Genomic DNA, 22,821 nt, shown 5'->3' with positions numbered 1-22,821 from the left:
TATAGCCATCCTTATGGGAGTGACGTTTTAATTTTTATTTCTTTAACCATTAATCATGGTCATCTTTTCACGTGCTTATTAAGATATGTTTTGGGGAGAAATGTCTATTCAAATGACAGCATCTCATTTAATCCTCACTAAAATGTCATGAGATCTGTACTATTATTGTCAGCTCCTTGATGTCAGAGGAAAACTGAGGTTCAGAGGAACTCATGAGAGATGGTAGGGCAAAGGCTATGAGCCCTGGGCCCTTACACTGGGATACCACGTCTGGGGAGGAGAGCCTTGTGCAGCTCAGAGTCATGGAAATGGAGGGCACAGGCAATGAGGGCAATAAGGAGGCCTGAGGAGCCCCCCTGGGGCTTCAGGCTCAAAGAAATGAGCCCTGGGACTTCCCTGGCGGTCCAGTGGTTAGGACTCCGCGTTTGCACTGCAGGGGCACACGTTTATCTGCTCTGGGAACTAAGATGCTGCGTGCTGTGGGTGCGGTCCAAAAACACAAATGAGCCTGTAGTCCTCCTAATGTCTTGCTCTGTCTCATTCTGGGGCCTTGGACATCTGCCTCAGCCTCAGTTTCCCCATCTACCATTTATTCTGCCATGAGCATAAGATTTGCTGCTACAAGTGAACTCCTTGAAAGCAAGATGGTGGGGAGCTTCCAGACCCCCAGGTGGCTCACCCTCCATTCACTGGCCTGCCGGGGCCAGCTGAGGGCTGGGGTCTCTATTCTGGGTCTTGGGCCAGCCTGCACTCCTGGGGCCCAAATGCTGGGAGGTTCTGGGCTGCAGGGAAAGCCTTGCTCAGGCTGGGGGTGGGCGGAGGGCAGGCAGGCAGTGCCTGGGCTGCTGGGCTGTGGGAAGCAGCACGCTTGTCCCTGGGTGAGCGCGGCCTCCTCCCCTCTGTCCACCTGCTGTTTGCACCTGGGTGAGGGGGTGAGGCAGGAAGCTCGAAAGGGGGCAGGGCTGGGGTCAGGCTGGTGAGCACACGAGGCTGAGAGGCCCTCCTCTGGTAAGAAACCGAAGAGTGACTCGTTCACTTGTCCATTTATTCATTTATTTAATTTTATTATAATTTTTTTAAATTTAATTTTATTTTGGCTGCATCTCAAAGCATATGGGATCTTAGCTCTCTAACCCAGGATCGAACCCATGCCCCTGGCCTTCAAAGGCAGTGTCTTAACCACTGGTCTACCAAGGAAGTCCCGTCATTCATTCCTTTATTCATTCATTTGAGTGTGTGGGGCGGGTCAGAGCGGGCTCCCCGGGGGAGGTATGGGTGGAGCCAGGCTTTGGGAAGAGTGGCTGCGGCCCTCAGGTCATTTTCCAGGGGACACTGGAGACTGGGCCCCCTCCTGCCCAGGAGCTCTGGCTGGCTTATCGCCTGCCTGTCTCGGGCGGCTCTTCCGAGCGGCTCCTTGGGTTTCAGCCCCAAGTCTGTGATAGTGGGGATGTGGGAGACCCAGAGGGCAGGTGGGTGGCCCCGCTGCGAATAGGGCTCCGGGCATCCCGACTCCCCCGGGTTATCTCTGGCCTGGGACAGGCTGGGAAAGTGAGAAGCTGTGTTTATCTCCTCCACTTCCCTCTGGAGATAGGGCTGCCTCAAAGCCCTCTTGTTCTGCCCCCTTCACACCCAGCGGTCTCTTGGGAAGTGAGGGGGGTGGGGGGCTCCCTGGCAGCACCGAGGCTGTGGTGGGGGGGCCAGAAGTGAGGCCAAGTAGACTGAGCACTGGGCGGGCAGCAAGAGGCTGTGAGGGGTTTCATGCTCACCAAGCATCTACTATGTGCCGGAGCAGGGGAGAGATTGATACGTGCTCACACCAGGGGGGCCCAGGCAGCGGCCAGTCAGCTGACCAGGGCAAGCAGGTCCGAGGACCCCCTTCTAGGACAGGTGAGACCCGCTAGTTACTAGCTCATGAGGAAGCCTGAGGGCTGGAGGCGGGGGTCTGGGCAGTGCAGGGGGGCATTTGGAGACCTGGAGCCGAGGCTGGTTACTGGTGGATTTGGGTGTACTTTAGGATTTAGCAACCTGGAAGGTCCCGGTGACTCCCCAGCCTATACGGTGTCGAGGTGAGGGGCTCAGGGCAGAGACAGCGGGAGATAACGTCTGCTCGTCTGTGAAGTGACCTGAGCATGGCTCATCCTGCACAACCGAGGCGGAAGCAAGGTCTCCGAGCCGGTGGCCGCAAGTGGTGCCGGCGCAGACTAGGGCGGCCGACTGGAAATTTCTGTTTGACCATTTTTGACAAAAACGACCATTTCCTGTGCTCAGGCAGTCGTGAGTACTGGTGAATGTAGGAATTCAGGTTTCTCAGGCCTTGTTCCAGGTACTGGAGGCACAGAGATGAGCGAGGACGGCCAGACCCTGTATTCAAGAGCCTAGGGCCAGTGGGCAGACAGGTAATTGCGGGTAAAAGGTGGCTGATGGCTCCAAGGAAGGCGTGGCAGACAGAGTAACTGCGCCCGCGCCCCCCACCCCCACCCCACTGCCCAGGATAGCCAAGTCCTAATCCCTGGAATTTTGCCTTTGGGGCAAAAGGAATTCTCCAGATGTGATCACGAGATGGGAGGAGATTAGCTGGATCATCCATCAGGGCCCAATGAAATCACCAGGGTCTTTGTCAGAAGGAACAAGCTGAACTGCACACTTAAAAGCAGTTGAAAGGACAACTGTTACGTTAGATCTATTTTACTGCAATTCTAGAAAAGTAATAATGTAGTAGACCCCACGTCATCGAATTGTATACTTTATTTATTCATTTACTTATTTTGACCACATGGGTGGGGGTGGGGCTTGTGGCATCTTACTTCCCCAACCAGAGAGTGAACCTGTGGCCCCTGCCGTTGAAGTGCAGAGTCCTAACCACTGGACCGCCAGGGAATTCCCTTGGAACCGTATACTTTAAATGGGTGAATCGTATGGTATGTGAGTTACATCCCAATAAAGCTGTTTTTAAAAAACCAAATGGAGGGACAAAATACCCAAGTAGCACTCCTCAAACATGTCGAGATCAGGAAAGACTGAGGAACATCACAGACAGGAGGGATGCGGGTAACAGAATGTCACGTAGGATCCTAGGCAGATTCTGGAACAGGGAAAGTACATTGGTGGTGAAGCTGGTGACATCTGAACAAAGTCTGCAGTTTACAGGGCCGTATATACGTTAACCATCTCATCCTCTGTCGTCCCTTCTCCTCCTGCCCTCAAGCTTTCCCAGCATCAGGGTCTTTTCCAGTGAGTCAGTGCTTTACACCAGGTGGCCAAAGTATTACAGCTTCAGCTTCAGCATCAGTCTTTCCAATGAGTATTCAGGGTTGAGTTTCTTTGGGATTGACTGGTTTTGATTTCCTTGCGGTCCAAGGGACTCTCAAGAGTCTTCTCCAGCACCACAATTCAAAAGCACCAATTCCTTATGGTCCAACTCTCATATCCATACATGACTACTGAAAAACCAAAGCTTTGACTATACGGATCTTTGTCAGCAAAGTGATCTCTCTGCTTTTTAATGCACTGTCTAGGTTTATAATGGCTTTTCTTCCCAACCTGTAAGATTAAAAATTTATGTTGCTTTAAGTCATCACATTAGTGGTCATTTGTTACAGCAGCCACAGGAAGCTGATACCGAGGGTAAGGACAGATAATAATGACAGCCACAATAATGAACACTTAGGAAGGGCCCAGCATGGTTCTTGAAGCACTTCACATGTGTAAACAGTTGGTTGTCAAGCACTCCTCAGTAGACGGACCGTTATGGTATTCCCACTATACAGATGAGGTGCCTAAGGCACAGAGAGGTTAAGTAACTTGTTGAAACTCACACAGCTGGGACAGCAGAGTGGGCTTCTACGATGGCAGCTGAGTGTATGCATGTAGCTGCTGCCCTCACTGCCTGGCTTCACCCTGGGTGTGAATTCTGACCCCGTTTGGCCCGTGTTGAGACCTTTGAAAGAATTTGATTAATCTCACAACCATCCTATGGAGTAGATGTTTTTGTCATTCTGTTTTACAGGTGAGGCAACTGAGGCCCACTGAGATGGAGCCCCTTGCCCAAGTCACAAGGACAAGGCTGGGCAGCGTTTCCTAAAGATGCTGCTGCTTCCAACTGGGGCCTTGGAGCCCCTTCCTGCCCCCTTCTCCACATTCCCTGTGCTCCCTGAAAGGGAATGGCATCCTCGTTAAATGTCCCCACACCCCTGCATGCCAGAGAGGGACATCCCGGCCCCATTGTTCAGGCCAGGAAGCCACCCCCTCCTTGATGGCCAGGAGAGGCAGTCTCTGGGGGGAAGAGTTCCTTCCCAGAGAGGTGAATGCTCCGGGAGCAGGCCCTGGCTGGGTCCAGGACAGAAGGCATACACTGGTCCTTTAAGGGCCAGGCCAGGGGTCACTGAGTCTCTTAACCTTTTCTAGCTGGGTGGACCTAAGACCAAGGGCAGCTGCTGACAGCAGCTGGGGGAGGGGAGAAGAGGCTATTGTTTAAGGCATGGCCTCCTCCTTCTCTGAACTCAGTTTTCTCAGCTGTAAAATGGGAGAGAGGGGCTGGGACTCTGTAAGCCCCTGGCATCCTCTGAGCCCGTGACCCCAAGGGTGCCTGCTTCCTGTTCATTCATAAAACAGAGTGAGCACCTATTGGGGCGCTCGCACCATGACTTTTCCAGTTAAATCTCACAGCGACTGGGAGTGAAGCATACCATTACAGTTTTTTATTTTTTCATTTTTTAAATAATTTTTGTTTATTAATATTTATCTGTATTTTTTGACTGCGCTGGGTCTTCACTGCTGCACGGGCTTTTGCTCAAGTTGTAACGAGTGTTGGCTACTCTCTCATTGAGGTGTGCGGGCTTCTCATTGTGGTGGCTTCTCTTGTTGAGGAACACAGGCCCCAGGGCGTGCGGGCTTCAGTCATTGTGGTTCCGGGGCTCTAGAGCACAGGCTCAATGGTTGTGGTGCACGGGCTTAGACGCTCAGTGGCATGTGGGATCTTCCCGGATCAAGGATCGAACCCATGTCTCCTGTGTTGGCAGGAGGATTCTTTACCCTGAGCCACCAGGGAAGCCTTACAGTTTGTTTGAGAAGTGAGGAGGGGATTCCCTGGCGGTCCAGGGTCTAGGACTCAGTGCTTCCACTGCCTTGGGCCGTGGGGGCTTCCATCCCTGGTTGGCAACTAGGATCCCATATGCTGTGAAAGTGAAAGTGTTAGTTGCTTAGTTGGGTCCGATTCTTTGCGACCCCACGGACTGTAGCCCGCCAAGCCAGCCAGGCTCCTCCATTCATGGGTTTTCCAGGCAAGAACCTGGAGTGGGTTGCCATTTCCTTCTCCAGGGGATCTTCCTGACCCAGGGATTGAACCCAGGTCTCCCGCATTGCAGGCAGACTCTTTACCATCTGAGATACCAGGGAAGCCCCATATGCTATGCGGTGTGGCAAAAAAAAAAAAAAAAAAAAGTGAAGAAACTGAAGTGCAGAGAGGTTAAGGAGTGCCCAAGGTCATCCATCTGGGGAGCTTAAAGCTGGGATATGCACCCAGGACTCAGACTCCTTGGGCTGTCGGAGGCCACTAGCCATCCTCTCTGGTCTGTAGTCACCATTCACTCTTGCTTTCTCTCTAACCTGCACTGAGGGGTGGGAGCTGTATTAGGGATTGGGGGTTGAAGAGTGAGCATCAGAGGGTCTGGCTTGTGAAAAATTTTTTTTTTTTTTTCTGGCTTGTGAAAATTTAAGAACCCAGATGATGCTGGTGCTCCAGTAACTCCTACCCTGCCAAGCCCTGTGCTTTCTCTGGGATGGACCAGGGCTCAGGAGCCAGTTGCAAACTGCCCCTGGGGTCAAGGAGGGCTTCCTGGAGAAGATGGCATCTCAGCTGAGCAAGAGTATGCATTAAGCAGGCAAAGGAAGAGGGAGAGGACCTTCTGGGCAGCGGGAAGCCCAGGTTCAGAGAAACAGGAAATCTCCAACCTGCCTTGTCAGCTCCCCTCCCCCTCCCCCTGGCCTATTTTCTCAGCACTGCTTCTTGGCCTGGGGACCCCTCTGAGCTTCCCCTGGCCGAGGCATGGCTGTTTGTCCACCTGCGGGTCCTTCTGGTACCTGAGAGCTTCTGCACTAAACTGTTAGCCAGGTGCGGTCGAGAGCCTGGACTTAGGAGCCCGACCACCCCATTTAGACCCTGCCTCTCGCCTGTAGCTCCATCACCTGCCTTGAGACTTGTCCTCCTTGTTACTGTCTCAGTGTTATTCACGATTGTTACTGTTCTTAGTCCCTCCAGCCCAGCTCACATCACGAAAGGCCCATGGACTGCACTTGTGCAGGAAGCACAACTGAAGAGCCGAGCACGGCGTGGGGCCAGGTGGCCGGGGGCGGGGTCTGGGCCGCAGCAGTCCCCAGGGACCATCTGGGACTCTGGCCCTGCCTGGCCAGGTCTGCAGAGTATTCAGGAGATGCCAGCAATCCAAGAACTCTCCCAATTTTTAAGGGAAGGCCAAATTTTAGAAAACAGTTCGGGGTCGAGAAAAACTGGGCTGGATCCTGCCCTCGGGGCTGCCAGATGTCACCCTCTGCCTCCTCAGCGCTGCTCCGATTCTGACAGGCCAATGAGCACCTTTTCTCGTTGGCACAGAGCCGAATGCCAGGGCAGTCTTCCTGTTGGCTCTCTCCCTCCATGCCTTCGGGATGGAAATGTCTTGAGGGCAGGGGTTTTGTCTGTTTTGCTCACTGCAGTATTTCGAGGACCTAGGCCGGTTCCTGGTGGCTCAGAGGTTAAAGTGTCTGCCTGAAATGCGGAAGACCGGGGTTCGATCCCTGGGTCGGCAAGACCCCCTGGAGAAGGAAGTGGCAACCCACTCCAGTATTCTTGCCTGGAGAATCCCATGGATGGAGGAGCCTGGTAGGCTACAGTCCACGGAGTCGCAAAGAGTCGGACACGACTGAGCGACTTCACTTTCACTTTCAGGCCTGTTCCTGGCATATAGGAGGTGCACCTCTTCTGCTGAATGATTAGAGGAATGCCTGATGGTACAGGGAGGTGAGGTACCAAGGAAGGATGGTGGGCAAAGCTGATTGATTGGCTGAGTGACTGTGGACACTTCACATCACCTCTTGGGGCCTCTCTTTGCTCTTCTGTAGAATGGATGGTGCTTAAGGCCTTTGGAAAGCAATTCGACCCAGTGTGCCAGAAATCTATATGACTCACTGACCCAGTAATTCCATTCCAGCCAAGGAGATATCCCTAAATATGGAAAAAGGAAAGCTTTATGTACAAAGATCTACCAAAATACATTATTTGTAACGTCGAAAAACTGGAAATAACGGAGATATCTGACAATAAGGGAATGGCTAAATAAACTATGGAACTTCCACTTGACAAACTATTAGGCAGCCAATAAAAATGAGGTTCAGAGAAGAGGAAAAAGAAACGGGGTTACAGGGAGTGAAATAACCAGAAAAGTGCCCGTGATATAATGGCAAGTCAAAAAGGCAGGATACCACCGTTTTGTTTTTTTTCTTTTAATATACAGTATGACCTCAGCCAGGTTTAAAAAAAGGTTCCAAACAAAAAACTATAGAAGGAAATCCATCAAACCTTAACAATGATTGTCCTGGGTGGTGGGGCCGTGGGTGGTGATTTTTCTTCCTTATTTTGACTTTTCTGCATTTTTCAGGTTTTCATAAATGAACATGTATTGTTGCTTCATTAAAAATGAAAAAGAATGTGAATTGGGAATTGGGAGTTGATGCAGTCTAAAGTCTACCCAGGTCTCTGAGAGGGAAGGTCACAGTCTCCTCCGGGGAATCAGAGAAGGTTCTGGGCTTGGGGTTGGCAATCCAAGTTCAGAACCAGGGGTGTGTGTGTGTGTGTGTGTGTGTGATGCTGGGCAAATCGTTCCATCCCTTTGGGCTTCAGCGATGTCCCCTGTCAAATGGGGCCCGGTCCCTCACTTTACAGTAGCAAGAACAGGACAAGAACATGGCTTTCTCATGCCTTCTGAAACTCCAACTGAACGAACCCAAAGGTACCCTTATTAGCAGTTCCTGGGAAGGCCAGTTCTGCTTCCAGTCACCTTGGGAAGATGTCAGCATCTTTGTTTGGAGTCCTTGGGAGTATTTTTGGCCCCCCAAGGTACAGATGTTCCTGACTCATTTTGGAAAGTCGACCGGGGGTAATTTCCAGAAATGCATCACTGTGTGGAGGAGGAACAGGGCCAGGGACTTAGAGTCCTGGGTTCTTGTCCCAGTTCTTCCTCCACTGCTGTGCGACCTTGGGCGAGTCACTCAGCCTTCCTGGCCTCAGCTTCCCCCTGCCACAGGCTCTGGACACAGCAGTCACTAAGACCCCTAAACTCTGTTCACCCGAGGCCCTCTCACCCCAGCCCTTAGGGGCAGGGACGCAGGACTCTGAGAGGCAGCCCCTTAGTGGCTGGGATCCCCAGAACCTCCCGTGTGTGGCCTGTGACCTCATTTCTGGCCCACCATTCCCCGGGAGAGTGTGGGGGTAGGTGGGTGGGTGGTTTGGGGGGACATATCCCAGAGAGTGTCTTGAAGCTCAGTCCATGGGGTGGGATTACCCTCAGTTTCCCTCAGTGCCCACTGTCACATTTGACCCCTCAGAGGGTCCAGCAAGGGGAGGAAGGGCAGAGGCTGCTTTAGGGCTGGCGGTGGGTGTACAAGAAAGAACACCTGTGTACGCACAGCCAAAATATACAAGTGGTGTGCACCAGTTCTCAGCCAGCGGTGACAGTCACCCCGTCCTTGATACCACAAGGAACCCCAGAGCCTTAGTCCTGGATACTCCCAAGCCTCCTGCTCTGACACACAAGAGATGTGCAACAGACCTGTCAGCCCTCAGGCGCAGATCAAGGACATCGGCCCTGATTACTGTCTAATTAACTTGATGGTTAATGCGTGTCCAGTGCTTCCCATAGGAGCCACTACTGTGAATCTTCAGACCCGTTCCGTGAGATAGGCCCTGAAGCTCTTCAGCACCTATAGATGGGGGACTGGAGAATCAGAGGGGTTAAGAAACTCCCCCGTGATCACAGCTGGCATGGGCACAGGGCCAGGATTTGACCCCAGGCCACCTGGCTTGAGTTCACACTCGTGATCATAATGTTTCGAGACCACTTAGCCTCTTCCAGCTGCGGCTTTGGCAAATGCGAAGCTCAGCACAGGTCAGTGGCTTCCCAAGGTCACACAGTACATGTGTGCAAAGCCCAGACCGGCTCCAGACCTCTGGCTTTGGGGGATGGGGTCTTTACACTTGAACTCGAGGGGATCTGTCTGTCATAGTCATCTTTGACTTCCGTGGCCAGCACGATGCTCAGCGAACAGGCCAGTGGCTAATGTGCCAAGTGGACCCGGATAACTTCCCTGTTTGTTCATTCATTTATCCATCTGTCCACTGAGATCCTTCTTGATGCCAGGCCTATGCCTGGCCCTAAGGTATAGAGATGAGCAAGACCTCTCTTCTGCTCATAACCCAGGGACCTCCAGGAGGCGGTAACAGCTGAGATGTGAGGAGGGAAGAAAGGGTGTTCTGGGCCCAAGGAATGGCTGATGCTTTTGGGGAACCCCCAAGTTGTCTGGGAGGGTTGCTGAAAGGGAAGGAGAGCAGGCTACCAGGGTCCGACCCTACTAGGGGGGGCGGTCAGTGGGTGGGGGAGGGGTGAGAAGGCAGTCAGTCGGTCAGCCGCTCCGACCTCCGCCATCCTCTCTGGAAGTCCAAGAGGGAGTGAGGAGGGAAGATGCAGTTTCGTAAAGGATGCGGTTCCTGCCTTCCCGGGTCATAACTAGAAGGGGAAGTGGCGGCTGGGCGGGGGCTGGGCTGCAGCTGAGGTCACAAGGCAGGAGGGGTGGTGGCGGAGCAGCACCCTAGCTCGGGCCTGGGGGGCTGGTGGGCAGTTCTGCAAGCGCTCCTCCGTCAGAGGCAGGAAGGGGAGAGGGAAGTGGACCCAGCACCGGGGCTCCTCTGACGGCATCTCCCGCTGCTGCTTCCTCACTTCCCACTGGCCTTGTTGCTGTTTCTCCAACGCATCCCACTCCTTCCTACCTCAGGGCCTTTGCACCCGCTGTCCTTTCTGCCTGAAATGACTCTGTTCTCTCATTCATTCGCCTCTTAAATATCACCTGCTTGACCCCTCTGCGCTGCCCTGCCCCCTCCCAACCTCCTTCCCCATTGCAGCACCACTTTCAGTTCAGCTCAGTCAGTTCAGTCGCTCAGCCGTGTCCGACTCTTTGCGACCCTATGAATCGCAGCACGCCAGGCCTCCCTGCCATTTAATCAGCTTGTGCTTACTAATTTATTGTTCTTCCTCTCAGGACGTAAGCTCTGTAAGGACAGGATCTTGGTCTGTTATGTTCATCCCTGAATTCCCAGCTCCAAGCACAGAGCCTGGCACACAGTGGGCCCTTGACAACATAGCACTGGGCATTCACTATATGCCAGGCACCATCCCGTGGGCAGTTACTCATTTAATTCTGAACATGCCATGGGCAGTGGGCCAATCCTGGATTGGTGGGGCCTGAAGCTGAATCATTCTTGAGATCTGTAAGGAAAATGTGATTAAGAACATGAAATAGATGATATCCCTTACATGCAGAATCTTAAAAAAAAAAAAAAAGGTACAAATGAACTTCTTTGCAAAACAGACTCACAGACTTAGGGAACGAATTTGTGGTTACCAGCCGGGGAAGGGTGGGTCGGGGGAGGGAGAGTTAGGGAGTTTGGGATTGCCATGTTCGCACTGCTGTATTTAAAATGGATGTAGGGGTGGGAGGGAGGTCCAAGAGGGAGGGGTTGTATGTATACATAGAGCTGATTCACTCCACCGTACAGCAGAAACTAACAGAACATTGTAAAGCAATTATATGCTAATAAAAATAAGTTAATTTATTAAAAAAACTAAAGTGGATAACCAACAAGGACCCACTGCTTAGTACAGGGAGCTCTGCTCAATATTATTTAACAAGCTAAATGGGAAAAGACTTTGAAGAAGAATAGATACATATACAGGTACAACTGAATTACTTTGCTGTTCAGTTGAAACTAACACAACATAGTTAATCAACTTTGCTGCTGCTGCTGCGCTTCAGTCGTGTCCAACTCTGTGCGACCCCATAGACGGCAGCCCACCAGGCTCCCCTGTCCCTGGGATTCTCCAGGCAAGAACACTGGAGTGGGTTGCCATTTCCTTCTCCAGTGCATGAAAATGAGAAGTGAAAGTGAAGTCGCTCAGTCGTGTCCGACTCTGCGACCTTATGGACTGCAGCCCACCAGGCTCCTCCGTCCATGGGATTTTCCAGGCAAGAGTACTGGAGTGGGGTGCTATCACCTTCTCCATAATCAACTCTACTCCAATATAAAATTTAAAAAGTTTTTTAAAAAAGAACAGGAAATAGGAATGTTGCCTTGGATGGGGCCATGCAGCTGAGGGGTGCTGGGGCTTAAAGCTCATTTGTCACAGGGCAAATGTGCTGCCTCTGGGGTGGAAGATTATTCCTATGTTACACGCAAGGACACTGAGGCATGGAGATGAAGTAACTCGCCCCTAGGCTTGCAAGGGGAAGCCCTGGGATTTGAACTCAGGAAGTTTGGATTTGAAGACTCCAGAAGGTTTTGATGCTTTAAAGCTTTTACATTTGTTGACCACATAAATGACTGGCTAGCCTTCAACAAATGATTTACCTTCTCAGGCCTCAGCCTCCTCATTTGGACCATGAGGATGTACCCCGGATGGGCAGAAGGGCAGCTCAATGCCTCTTCTTTTATCTTCTGAACTATCAGGGGTTTTGGTTGAGTGGAAGGATTCTGGAGTCATTCATTCACTCATCCATTCTTTCGTTCATTCAATAGACATCAAAACTCTCCATGCCAGGCCCTGAACTAGGCAGTGAGGACAAAGCAGTGAAAAAAAAGTTGATCTTAGGCTTCCCTGGTGGTCCAGTGGCTAAGAATCTGACTACCAGTGCAGCGGATATAGGCTCAGTCCCTGGTCTGGGAAGATTTCACAACCTATGGATCAACTAAGCCCATGCGCCACAACTACTGAGCTGGAATGCCCTAGAAGCCATGCATCACAAGAGAGAAGCCACCGTAATGAGAAGCTTGCACACTGCAAGGAAGGGTAGTCTCCACTCGCCACAACTAGAGAAAGCCGGAGCCCAGCAATGAAGACCCAGTGCAGCCAAAAATTAAAAAAAAAAAACAAAACAAATAGAAGAAAACAACAACAGCAAAACAAAGTTGCTCTTGGCGGGGAGCTCCTGTGACAATGAAGGCACACGCGAAAAACGGAGACGTAAGTTATCACTTCCCTGGTGGCTCAGATGGTAAAGCGTCTGCCTGCAATATGGGAGACCCAGGTTTGATCCCTGGGTTGGGAAGATCTCTTGGAGAAGGAAATGGCAACCCACTCCAGTATTCCTGCCTGGAGAATCCCAGGGACGGAGGAGCCTGGTAGGCTACAGTCCATGGGGTTGCAAGGAGTTGGACACGACTGAGCGACTTCACTTCACATCATTAGGAGGTAGAAATTCAATGGAGAAAAGTGAAGCAGGGAGAGGATGGGGAGTTTTGGGGGCACATGGTGGTCAGGGGGGCCTCATTGAGTAGGTGGCATTGGGGGTAAGAGCCGAAGGGGTAAGGGAGTGAGCTAGGCAGACCTCAGGAGGAAAAGCAATCCTAGGCAGAAGGAATCACACGGGCAGTGGCTCTGGGGAAGGGCTGAACTTGATGAGTTTGGAGAAACAGCTGAAGTGGAGTAAAGGAGGGGAAAGTTGGGAGGGTTGAGGTCAGAGAGGTCGTGGAGGCAGGTCATGTAGAGCCTGTGGGTTGCTGTCAAGACTTGAGGGAGATGGGAGCCACAGGAGGGCTCTGAGCAGGTGTCTTGGCTCCATGGGTTCACTCTGGCTGCTGTGTAGACCACAGACTGCAGGGTCCAGGGCAGAAGCAGGGAGACCAGTCAGGAGGCTGCTGAGTGGTCCAAGCAAGAGGTGATGGGGGGCCCAGATTAGGGTGGTGTGGGTGGAGCGGTGAGAAGCAGCTGGATTTTAGAGTATTTTGAATCATGAGTCCCACAAGATTTACAATGGGTTGTGTTTATTTTTTTTTAATTGAAGGATAATTGCTTTACAAAATTGGTTCCATTTCTGCCATCCATCAACATGAGGGCTGTGTTTTAATTAGCCACATAACCAACCAACCCCACACTTTACGCGGCTTAAAACAACAAGAATCATCTTACTGTTTTTCATAGTTTCTATGGGTCATGAATTTGGAATGGGCTTGGCTAGATGGTCTGGCTTGGGGTCCCTCATGCAGCTGCAGCCAGTGGCTGCAGTCGGCTGGCTGGGCATCTCTCTCCTCCTCCTGTTCTCTCTGGGCTCTTCTACTTGGTCTATGTGGGCTGGTTGGGCTTCCTCCCAGCATGGTGGTGGCTCAGTGCTCCAGAGGTGAGTGTCCTAGGAGAACCAAGTGGAAGCTACATCGCATTTTCTGACCTCGCTCAGAAACCACAGAGCTTTGCGTCTGCAAATTCCAAGGCTCTCTAGATTGGAGGAGGGGGAACACAGAAGGATGTGTCTCTCCATGGGGGGAAGGTCGAGGTTGGCTGTAAGGAGAGCATGTCACAAATTGAAGAAACTGTATTTGCATGCTGTCACTGTACAAGACCGAATCACTCAGCCTCTTCACGCCTCCGCATCCTCATATGTTAGAGGGAGCATTGGATACCAGCTACATCCTAAGGTTGGGATTCCTTCCACACGCACCACGCCTCTCACAGGGCTGGGCCCAGGAACCAAGACCTACCCTCCCTCCTTCTCACCAAACATGTTGGCTCCACTCTGTGCAGCCTGGAGAGAAGAACCTCTCCGTGGAAAAGATGCAAACAGCAAGGCTTGGAGTGACTGTGCCTCTCTGTGGCTGTTAACTCAGTGCCTTCTGCTTGGGCTGCCCTCCTCCTTGTGTGTGCACAGGTGTGCTTACGTGCACACCCACGGACTCAGGTGCCTCTGAGCGTCTTTCTCTCTCCAGGCAAGCCAGCAACACCCCCTGAAGTCCTGCTTCATGACGGTCCCCTCGCCCTCTGGTCAGCTGCTCCAGCAGGAAGCCTTGACTCTGCTGCTATAGCCGAATGCTCACCTGGCCCTGAGGGTTCCTCTCAAGCCCTCCACCTTTCTTCCACCCTTCACCTCCATCCTGCCGGGCCCCTCCACCCTCCTCAGCCCTCCTTACCAGGACCCACGCAACAGCCGGTGTCAGCTCCTCCAAGGCAGGCGTGATCACATCACACACCTTATGCGGCATCCTGGAAAGTTCAACATTATCATACTAGAAGGCAAGCCAGTGCTTGCCTGGGGCCAGGGGTGAACGTCACTAAGGAGGGGCTGAAGGAACCTTTAGGATGAGGAATTAATCTCGGTCCTGATGGAGGTGGTGCTTACACCACTGTATACATTTGAGTTTGACAACTGGCGACTTCCATTGTGTGTGCATGACATCTCAGTAGAGCTGACAACAAAACCATCCATCCACGTGCTTGTTGAGCACCTACTGTGTGTCTGTCACTGCTCTAGGCACTGAGGCAGCAGACAAAACAGACCAAATCTTGGTCTTCCCTGGTGGCTCAACGAGTCAGGAATCCGCTTGCAATGCAGGAGGTGTGAGTTCAGTCCTTGGGTGGGGAAGATCCCCTGGAGGAGAAGATGGCAACCCACTCCAGTATTCTTGCCTGAAAAGTCCCATGGACAGAGGAGCCTGGGGGGCTACAGTCCAAAATGTAGCAAAGAGTCGGACACGGCTGAGCGCGCGCACACTCACGAGTGCAGGCAGAAGGCAGACACAGCAACTACGGGGGCTACACCAGGCAGAACTGCTATGGCGACTGTCAAAGCAGCCTCAGGGGTAGGACAGACAGCCCGCGTTGAGGACGGCAGTGACCTGTGTCCCTCTCCAGCACCCTCTCCCAGACGTCGCCCTTTGAGGCTGCTCCCCACTGGCCAGGGGCGGGGCTAGACTGTGGGAGTGGGGTCCCAGTAGGAGGAGATGCCAGCAGGAAGATACACACGTGTCCCTCTCAGCTCTGCCACACATGTGGTTAGAGCTGATGTGAATCAAGCACGTCCTCTCTCAATTTTTATCTCAATCTTCCCAAGAACTCTTTGAGACATGTACTGTCTTGATTCCATTTTAGATGGGGACTAAGCGGGTAGTTGCCCCACCTAAAGTCTGAGCCTGATCACGGAGACCGGGGATCTGCAGCCAGGCTGTCTGGCTTGGCGTCTGTGGCTTTTCACCCAGACCAGTGGGCCCTGGGAACAACTGTTTTCAGTCTCTCCTGCCCATCCAGAGGCCCTGCGACCCATGCATCTGCAGCACCTCAGAGCTCACAATCGTCTCCCAGCCTGAGATGGGAGGAGGGTCGGTTAATTATCCCCGTTTTGCAGAAGAGGAAACCAAGGGAGAAACGTGGTTCTGGGTCTCTCTCAAGGTCACCTGGGGGTTGATGGTGTGACCAGACCTCGCGTCCCTGACTTCTGATCTGTTGGCCTTGCCCTGCCCTCCAGGAGTGTTGCTGCCAGTCACTCCCAGTTCATGTCCTCCTGCTGAACAGACTCGGGAATTTTCTGGAGAGCTAGGAGCAGAGCGAGGGGTGAGGGATCAGTGATGGATCAAAGGCATGGGGCGGGCAGGGGAGCCTTTCCGAGGACGCAGAGAGGGCTCTGGGGTGGGACAGGGATCGGAGCCAGTCCTCCGTGAGGAGCCAGATGTCCTGGGTTCCACAGGGAACCCAAGAATAGCAGCTGTGCCTCATCTAGGCCTGTCTGGTGGGGGTGGCTCATCCCAGCCTGGGTGGGGAACAGGGACTGTGAAGGACTCTGGAATCCGGACCCCCGAGGGAGAGCAGGGTCAAGGCCAGGGGCGAGAGGAACCCGAGCAGTCCCTGTGCCCCTGTCTGTGCGAGGGCCGTGTCCTCTTGGCACCTGTCTGGGGGTGAGGAGTGCTGGCCCAGGAAGTGTGGCTTCCAGCCCATCCTTGCTCTCTGTCCTCTGCAGGAGGCCGTGCCCGGCCAGGCATTGTTTGCGGGTATAAAAATAAAGGCATCTTGGCCTGGGCCCTGCTGGCAGAGGGAAGGAGGGGGCAGCCCTGGCCCAGGCCTGAAGGGCATCTGGCTGGAAAAGGAGCCTCACCCAGCTCCACCACCAGCAAAGCTGGGCATGTGGGGGGTCCCCAGAGAATCTCCAGCCCCTTGGCTTCTCTTGCCACAAGAGGCACAGGAGCGTGTGCGGGTGTCTGGGTGCTGGCTGCCCTCTCCCCACTCCAGTCACTCAAGTCTGTCTCTGACCTTCACCAGAGGCTTCCAACAACCTGAGCCCACTGGGGTATACCAGATTCCCCAAGACTCTCTTTCCCCTACCCGCTGGTAACAGTGACAGCCATAGCTCGGTAACCTGGTGGGGGAAGGCACCGCTATGGTTTATTACCATTGGATAAGTAAGGCAATCGAGGCTCAGAGAGTTTAGTAACTTGGAAAAGGCCACACAGCTGGTCAGTGGAGGAGCCAGGGCTCAACTGAGTTCTGTCTGACTCCTGAGCCAGGACCCTAACCAGGGACCGCACTGCCCCTTGCCGCTCCCGAGCTCCACCTCTCCTGGTCTCTGGTCCCGTCACAGCAGAGAAGCTTCCTAGTTCCCCACAGTGGCCAGGGAATGCGGGGATAGGGCAGCTGATCAGGAGCGGGGAGCTGGGGGGGGATCCAACAGACAAGGAGCGCTGGAGGGTGCCAGGCACTGGAAGTGGGGTGAAATAAAAGTCACTCAGTCGCGTCTGACTCTTTGCAACCCCATGGACTGTACAGTCCATGGAATTCTCCAGGCCAGAATACTGAAGTGCATAGCCTTTCCCTTCTCCAGGGAATCTTCCCCACCCAGGGATGGAACCCAGGTCTCCCGCTTTGCAGGCAGATTCTTTACCAGCTGAGCCACAAGGGAAGTCCAGGAGTTGGGTGATGGGTTCCTTATTACATTCTCACACGAAGTCCTTGTGCAGGGGGAATCATGTCTATTTTGCAGATGAGGAAACCAAGGCCCAGAAAGTCTACCGCTGTCAAGATAAGATTTGAACCCAGATCAGTTTCTGTCCAAAGTGCTGTTCCTCGATCCTGGTCTAATAGGAATCTCACAGAGCATGGTCTCCCCTCACCCCCAGCTGGGATTCAGGGTAAAGCTAGGGGATGTGGGCTTGGAGGGAAGAGTGGGATGCGGGCGCCGTTCCTAGGGAACCAGCTTCCTTGCTCCTGGAGGGATGGTGAGTAGAGAGTCAGAGGGTCAGCAGTTCACAGAAGCTAGGGGTTGGAGGGCAGCTCCAATATGAGATGTCCCCTACCTGGGAAGCGGCAGGCAGGGACCAGCCCTCCCCTGGCTCCCGGCAGACAGCTCCCCATTCCAGACAAGATCCGGTGATCCCCCATCCACCCCCGTGGCCCTCACCGAGGTTGGCACGCTGTTGCTGGCACCGGAAAGTGACATTCCAGAGGCCCCCCCACAACTCCCTGCCAACCCCAGATTCTTGGCAGAGCAGGAGAGCGGGGGCTTCTGGGAGGGGAGAGGGTTGTGGTGGGAGGGGCCTGGCCATCCCCCAGGGACCGTACATCTCCAGTTGGCTCACCTCTACCCCAACTGGATCCTGGGTACGGCCCACGGCTCAGCCTACAGACTGGGAGAGCCAGGCTGAGGGCAGCATCTCAGACAAGATGCTCTCTTTAGGTGTCAAAGTCCCTCTTACTAACTCCTATAAAAGGTTTTCCAGGCAGAGCACCAACATGCTGTGTGACCTTGGGCAAGGCAGATACCCTCTCTGGGCCTCAGAGACCCACGAAGACTGAAGCAGGTGAATCTCGAAGATGTCCTCTAGCAAATGGTTTTTATTATACCGAGATGCTACAGCTCCAACATCCTCTCTGGTCTCTCTGCCCTCCCCCTCTACACAGCAACCATAATTCTCTTAAATCTTCGAGTCAGGCACGTGACTCCCTCGCTCATCACCCGGGGGGAGGGGACCGCCTCTCGCACGGGAATGTCACCCCGCTTCTTCCTCACATAGCCCCTGCCGCCTCCTGATCCCACGCCTCCCCACCCTACCCCTCCTGGGATGGTCTCCTGGCCTCCTGACAGCCCCAGCCTGACAACCTGACCAGTTTCTTCCCTCCAGGCCATCTGCCACCCTTGCCTCTCCTCTGGCCTGGGGGGCTTGGCCCCACCCAGATCTTCAAATAGTTCATTCTGATCATCCAAGACTCAGTTCAAATGTCACCTCTCGAGAGGCCTTCCCTGGCCCATTTCTCTGAACCAGGGCCCTCCGGTCACGTTTCACGAGCCCATCTCTTTGATTTCTTTTCCGTCATAACATGTGTCATGACAGAAAGGATCTTCGTCATTTATTGTTTACTCCGTTGATTCTTGTTCTTCCTCTGATCTGTTTACTCCAGGAGGGCAGGGTTACCTCCTCTTCCACACTGGGCCCAGCACAGAGCACACATTCAACATACCTTTTTTTTTTTGGCCATGCCCCACAGCATGGTGGATCTTAGTTTCCAGACCAGGGATTGAACACGTGCCCCCTGCATTGCAATCTCAGAGTCTTAACCACTGGACCACCAGGGAAGCCCCATCAATACATCTTTTTTGAATGGATGATGATGAAACTCTGTGTTTCTTCCAATATGTCCAGGCCTCTGGGTTGTCAATGGGAGCTTCTTCCCTGGGTGCTCACTGCTCTCTCCCTCCATGGTGGACTTCCCCAGCTCAGGCTGGTGGTAAATTCCTGGGGACTCAGCCCTAGGCAAAGCAGCCTGAGGGGGAAGGAGGGAGGGAGGAAGAGAAGGAGGGTGGAGGAAGAGAAGGAGGAAGGAAGGACTTATGATCCCTGGTCTCAAGGCATCTCATTCCCCAACAGCAAGAGCACAGCGCTGGACCTGGAAACCCCCTCGGTCTAGCTGCTGGGGCAAGCGGTTCCGGGGTGACCTCATCGCCTTGAAAGGAGGGCAGCAGGGGCAGGAAGCAGAGGACGCATCAGATGGGCTAAATTTAGAGCGTTTGATTCAGCCCAGGCAGGACAATATTCCTGGAGTCCCCATTGTTTGTGACGGGCCAGAGGGCAGGCGGTCCACTGAATGGCTGGGTCTGAGCCATGCCAAGCTGTCTGGGCCTGCAGGGGTGGGGGGCGGTGGTGGGGTGGCCCCCGGCCTGCTGGAGGAGAAGCCAGGCCAACAGTCAGCAGGGCAGAGCTGGGGTGAGGGGTGGCGGTGGTGGGGGTGCTAGGGGTGCTACCCTTGGGATTAAGGCCAAAGGTAAGAAGGAGGGGGCCTCACAGATGAGAAGAGGAGGCTCTGGGTGGCCCTGATCATAGCCGTTCAGCTGTGTGATGCTCTTCACAGCCAAGACACCATCGGTCCTCCCCACAGCTCTGCCATTTTCTAGTCAGGGGTGGGGCTCAGATCTAAGGCATGAGTTGCTGACCACCACGCAGACGGCTCAGGTCCTGACTCCCATCCTGGATCCACAGCAATCAGCTGTGCCCCAGCCCGCACCCTCCCACCAGGACAAGTACTGTGTGCCTTCACTCCAGCGTGGCCCTCTCCCCAGCGGGCCAGGCAGCCACAGGGCTCCGCCTGCGCGCAGGCTCCAGAACCTGTTGCCATGGCAACATGGGGTCCAGGCCTGCCCTGCTCTGGAGAGGAGCCTGAAGCTGAGGACTTCCTTGGGTGAGCAGGTGTGTGTTGGGGCGGGGGGTGGCCACGGCTAGGGCTGCCTTCTGACCCTCATCTGCCAGAACCTGGGACTGAGCCAGCAGCCTGGCCAGGCTGCCCCGGACTGGTCACACTGGCTAAGCCGGGATCCTTGAGGGTGTCCTGTTTCTGCACCCACGCCTCATGTCCACCCCGAGGTCAGGCAGCCAGAGGAGGAGGACGGGGACTGTCCTTGGTTCAGAGCCACCCTGGTGGGGGAAGGTTCAGTAGGCCAAGTGCCCAGGAGCCTTGGGCTCCTGTCTAAGCCCCCATCGCCCACCCTGCACATCCCCTGGAGGCCCAGGAAACTCCTTGGGCCACCTGCCTTGGAGATGGGGGAAGGGGGACCAGAAGTTCCAGCAGACCTGCTCTTCTAGCTGACTGGGACAGGAGAAGGGAGAGGACCCCAGGCTTCAATGCTCAGAATGGCCCCTGGCCTCCGTCCTCTTCCCAGCTCAGGGAGGACCCCGGGAATGAAGTCCACCCAGCCCACCCTGCCCCACGTTCCAAATGGGTGAGCTGAGGGTCTGAGCTAGGAGGAGGCTTGTCTGAGACCATGCAGGGGAGAGCAGCTTCCCCCATCCTCCTGAGCTCTGCCCACTGCGGGTCTCCAGGCACCAGCTCTCTGCCGGCAGCCCAATGCCCTGCCCGGAGTGGCGGCCCAAGGCTGTTCACTGCTTCTCTTGATTTCACATCATGACTCATGTTATCATGTTCTCAGGAGCTGAGTAACCACCTGAGTTATTTATACCCTGGCTAAGCAGGCTTCCTTCCCTCCTCCCAGAACCCAGGCTGGGAGGACGAGTGGGGGTGGGGAGGAATCTGGGAGGGGGACGTGGACTGGGAAAAGGCAGCTGAGGTCCCCCTCCCCCAACCATATCCCCTCCCTTAGGGTACCACCCCCATAGAGCGCCCAAAAATAGCGGTGCCTGTCCCAGCACAACAGGATGGGCCTGGATCTATGGCATCGATTTATAGGTATTATGATGGTTTGGGGAGGGGGGAATTCCTTTCCCGAGCGAGTCACCCGTCTGGAAAAATAAAGAAGGAAAAAGCTGAAATTTTTTCCTTCCATCAAAACAGGAAGGAGCTGGGAGAGGTGGGGGATGGACGGAGAGATGAAGGGTGGAGGCCGAGATGCACCCTCCACCCTGTGGTGGTCTTCTGGGAGGGGAGATCCCGGCCGGGCACCTGCACACAGGGCCCCAGGGGCGCTAGGAATGGCGCCACGTCTCCCCTGTGTGGGCCATCCCTGCTGCCCCAGGCATTTTTGTCCTCTCTGACCCCCGGGCCCATGTGCCTTCATGGACATAGCACACAGATGCTGATATGCACAAGACCCGTGTCCCTCTGGTCCCCTCTCACACCCGAGTCAGATGCCCATCCCCGCAATCCCCTCCAAATCCCACGGGAGAAAAGGTCTTCCTCTGGGTGAATGGGACTTGGGGAAGGGTCTGCCTTTCTGACCTTTGCTTTTCCCTCCCCTTGAGGACTGCCCTGGAAGTCCTGTGATTTCAGTTCAGATCTGGCTTCGCTCCAACTCCAAGGGGCAGGGCGAGCTAAGGGAAGTCAATTTCCCTCTCTGAGCCTCAGTTTTCTCATCTGTAAGGAGGGTATGGTCTTCTCCGTGGTGCTTCCCTCTGGGGCAAATTTCTGGGACCAAGTTTTCCAAGTCAGGGGACTGATAACCACAGCCCCCGTTTACTCGGCATGCTCTCGGTGCTAAGCACCTACATCCAGTCACTAGATTAACCCCCCTGACCAAATAAGGTATGTTCCAGAATCACCCTCATCTATGGCCCAGAGGGCAGGGACCACCTGAGGGCCACACGGCTGGGATGTGGTGGAGGTTGGTTGTGAACTCTGGGTTCCTCAGCATGGTTCATATCCAAGGAAAATGAAGGAGCACCCCAAAGAGGAGGGGGAGGAGGGGAGGGGGAGGGGGGAGGAGTGGGGACAGGGGTAGAAGGAGGAGGGGGTGGGGAGGAAGGGGGGAGGGGGAGGGGGAGGGTAAGAGGAGCAAGGTGGCCCAGCTTCCCTGGGTCTCACGTTCCCACTGGGTCCATCAATGACAACCCCGTGGCTACAGCAGGGATGTGCCCGGTGACAGGCAGCCTTATGCCCGCTGCGTGGTGGTTACTATTAAGACGATTAGTCACTCCCGCCGGGCTGCCCTCTGTTTGCTTGTTGACTTATATAAGCACCACCCGAGGGTGTTTGCACAGTTGTCTCGGTCTTTCTGTCTTTCGCCTGCCTGCCTCAGCCTGTAAGCCCCTCAAGGGCAGGGGGCTCCAGAGAGGTGAGCTGACAGTGCAACTCCCGATTCTCTATGAGGACAACTCCCAGGCACCACACAGGCCACGTCGGCACACACTCCCCACCGTCAGGTTGTGTCGGGATCCCACTCCACAGGTGAACACGCTGAGATCTTGCACTGCTCTCCTCCATGCCCAGCGCCAGATTGGCCCAGGACGGCCACCCCAGCAGGTCCAGCCCTGAAGCCCAATGCACTGGATGACATCTGACTTGGCTGCCTCCTGATCATGTGAATTAGGGAAGTCACGTGATCTCTCCAGGACTCAGTTTTCCTGTCTGTAGAATGGGGATAATACACTTTGCTCTCCCTGGATTGTCAGGTGGTTCAGGGATTGAGCCATGAAATCACAATGTTGGAGCCTTCTGGACCCATGCTTTAGAGCAGGGATCCTCAGACTGTGCACACGGCTCACCAGGGTCTTTCCAAAATGCAGATTCTCACTCAGCAAGTCTAGGGTTGGCCTGGCACTGTGCATTCCTGACAAGCTCCCGAGGATATGGCCGCTGGTTTGTGAGGTGGGCCACACTGCGGGAGGTAATGGTGCAGAGCTAGACCTCGATGCAAACTGAGCAAGTATGTGGTGCCAGGCTCTTTTGTATCGTTTCTGCTGTCCAATCCTCAGAGCAGCCCTGCAAGGCAAGTGTGGCTATCTCAGTGTCCAGATGAGGAAAGTGAGGCTCAGAGAGGCCAATGCCCTGCCCAAGGACACACAGCTAGTAACTGGCACCCACTGCA

General features: G+C 54.2%; 1 protein-coding gene across 1 annotated transcript in view; it reads right to left on the bottom strand.

The window, feature by feature from the left end:
• Window positions 1-13,064: 13,064 nt before the first annotated feature.
• LOC147373089 (uncharacterized) overlaps window positions 13,065-22,821 on the bottom strand; it is a 19,161-nt gene continuing 9,404 nt past the window's right edge. Inside the window, exons 2-3 of the mRNA XM_086402898.1 lie at window positions 14,219-14,291; window positions 13,065-13,443 (exon numbers count right to left, since the gene is read on the bottom strand). Coding sequence (XP_086259024.1) covers window positions 13,249-13,443; window positions 14,219-14,291 — 268 coding nt within the window. The 3' untranslated portion in view covers window positions 13,065-13,248. The remainder of the gene's footprint in view (window positions 13,444-14,218; window positions 14,292-22,821) is intronic.

Source organism: Bos grunniens, chromosome 5 (genome assembly GCF_055505025.1).
Source record: "Bos grunniens cultivar Pamir isolate PY7600 chromosome 5, Bosgru_T2T1.0, whole genome shotgun sequence".
NCBI classification, from domain to species: domain Eukaryota; kingdom Metazoa; phylum Chordata; class Mammalia; order Artiodactyla; family Bovidae; genus Bos; species Bos grunniens.
The sequence above is the reverse complement of the archived record's forward strand: the minus strand, read 5'-3'. Positions and strand labels throughout refer to the sequence as shown.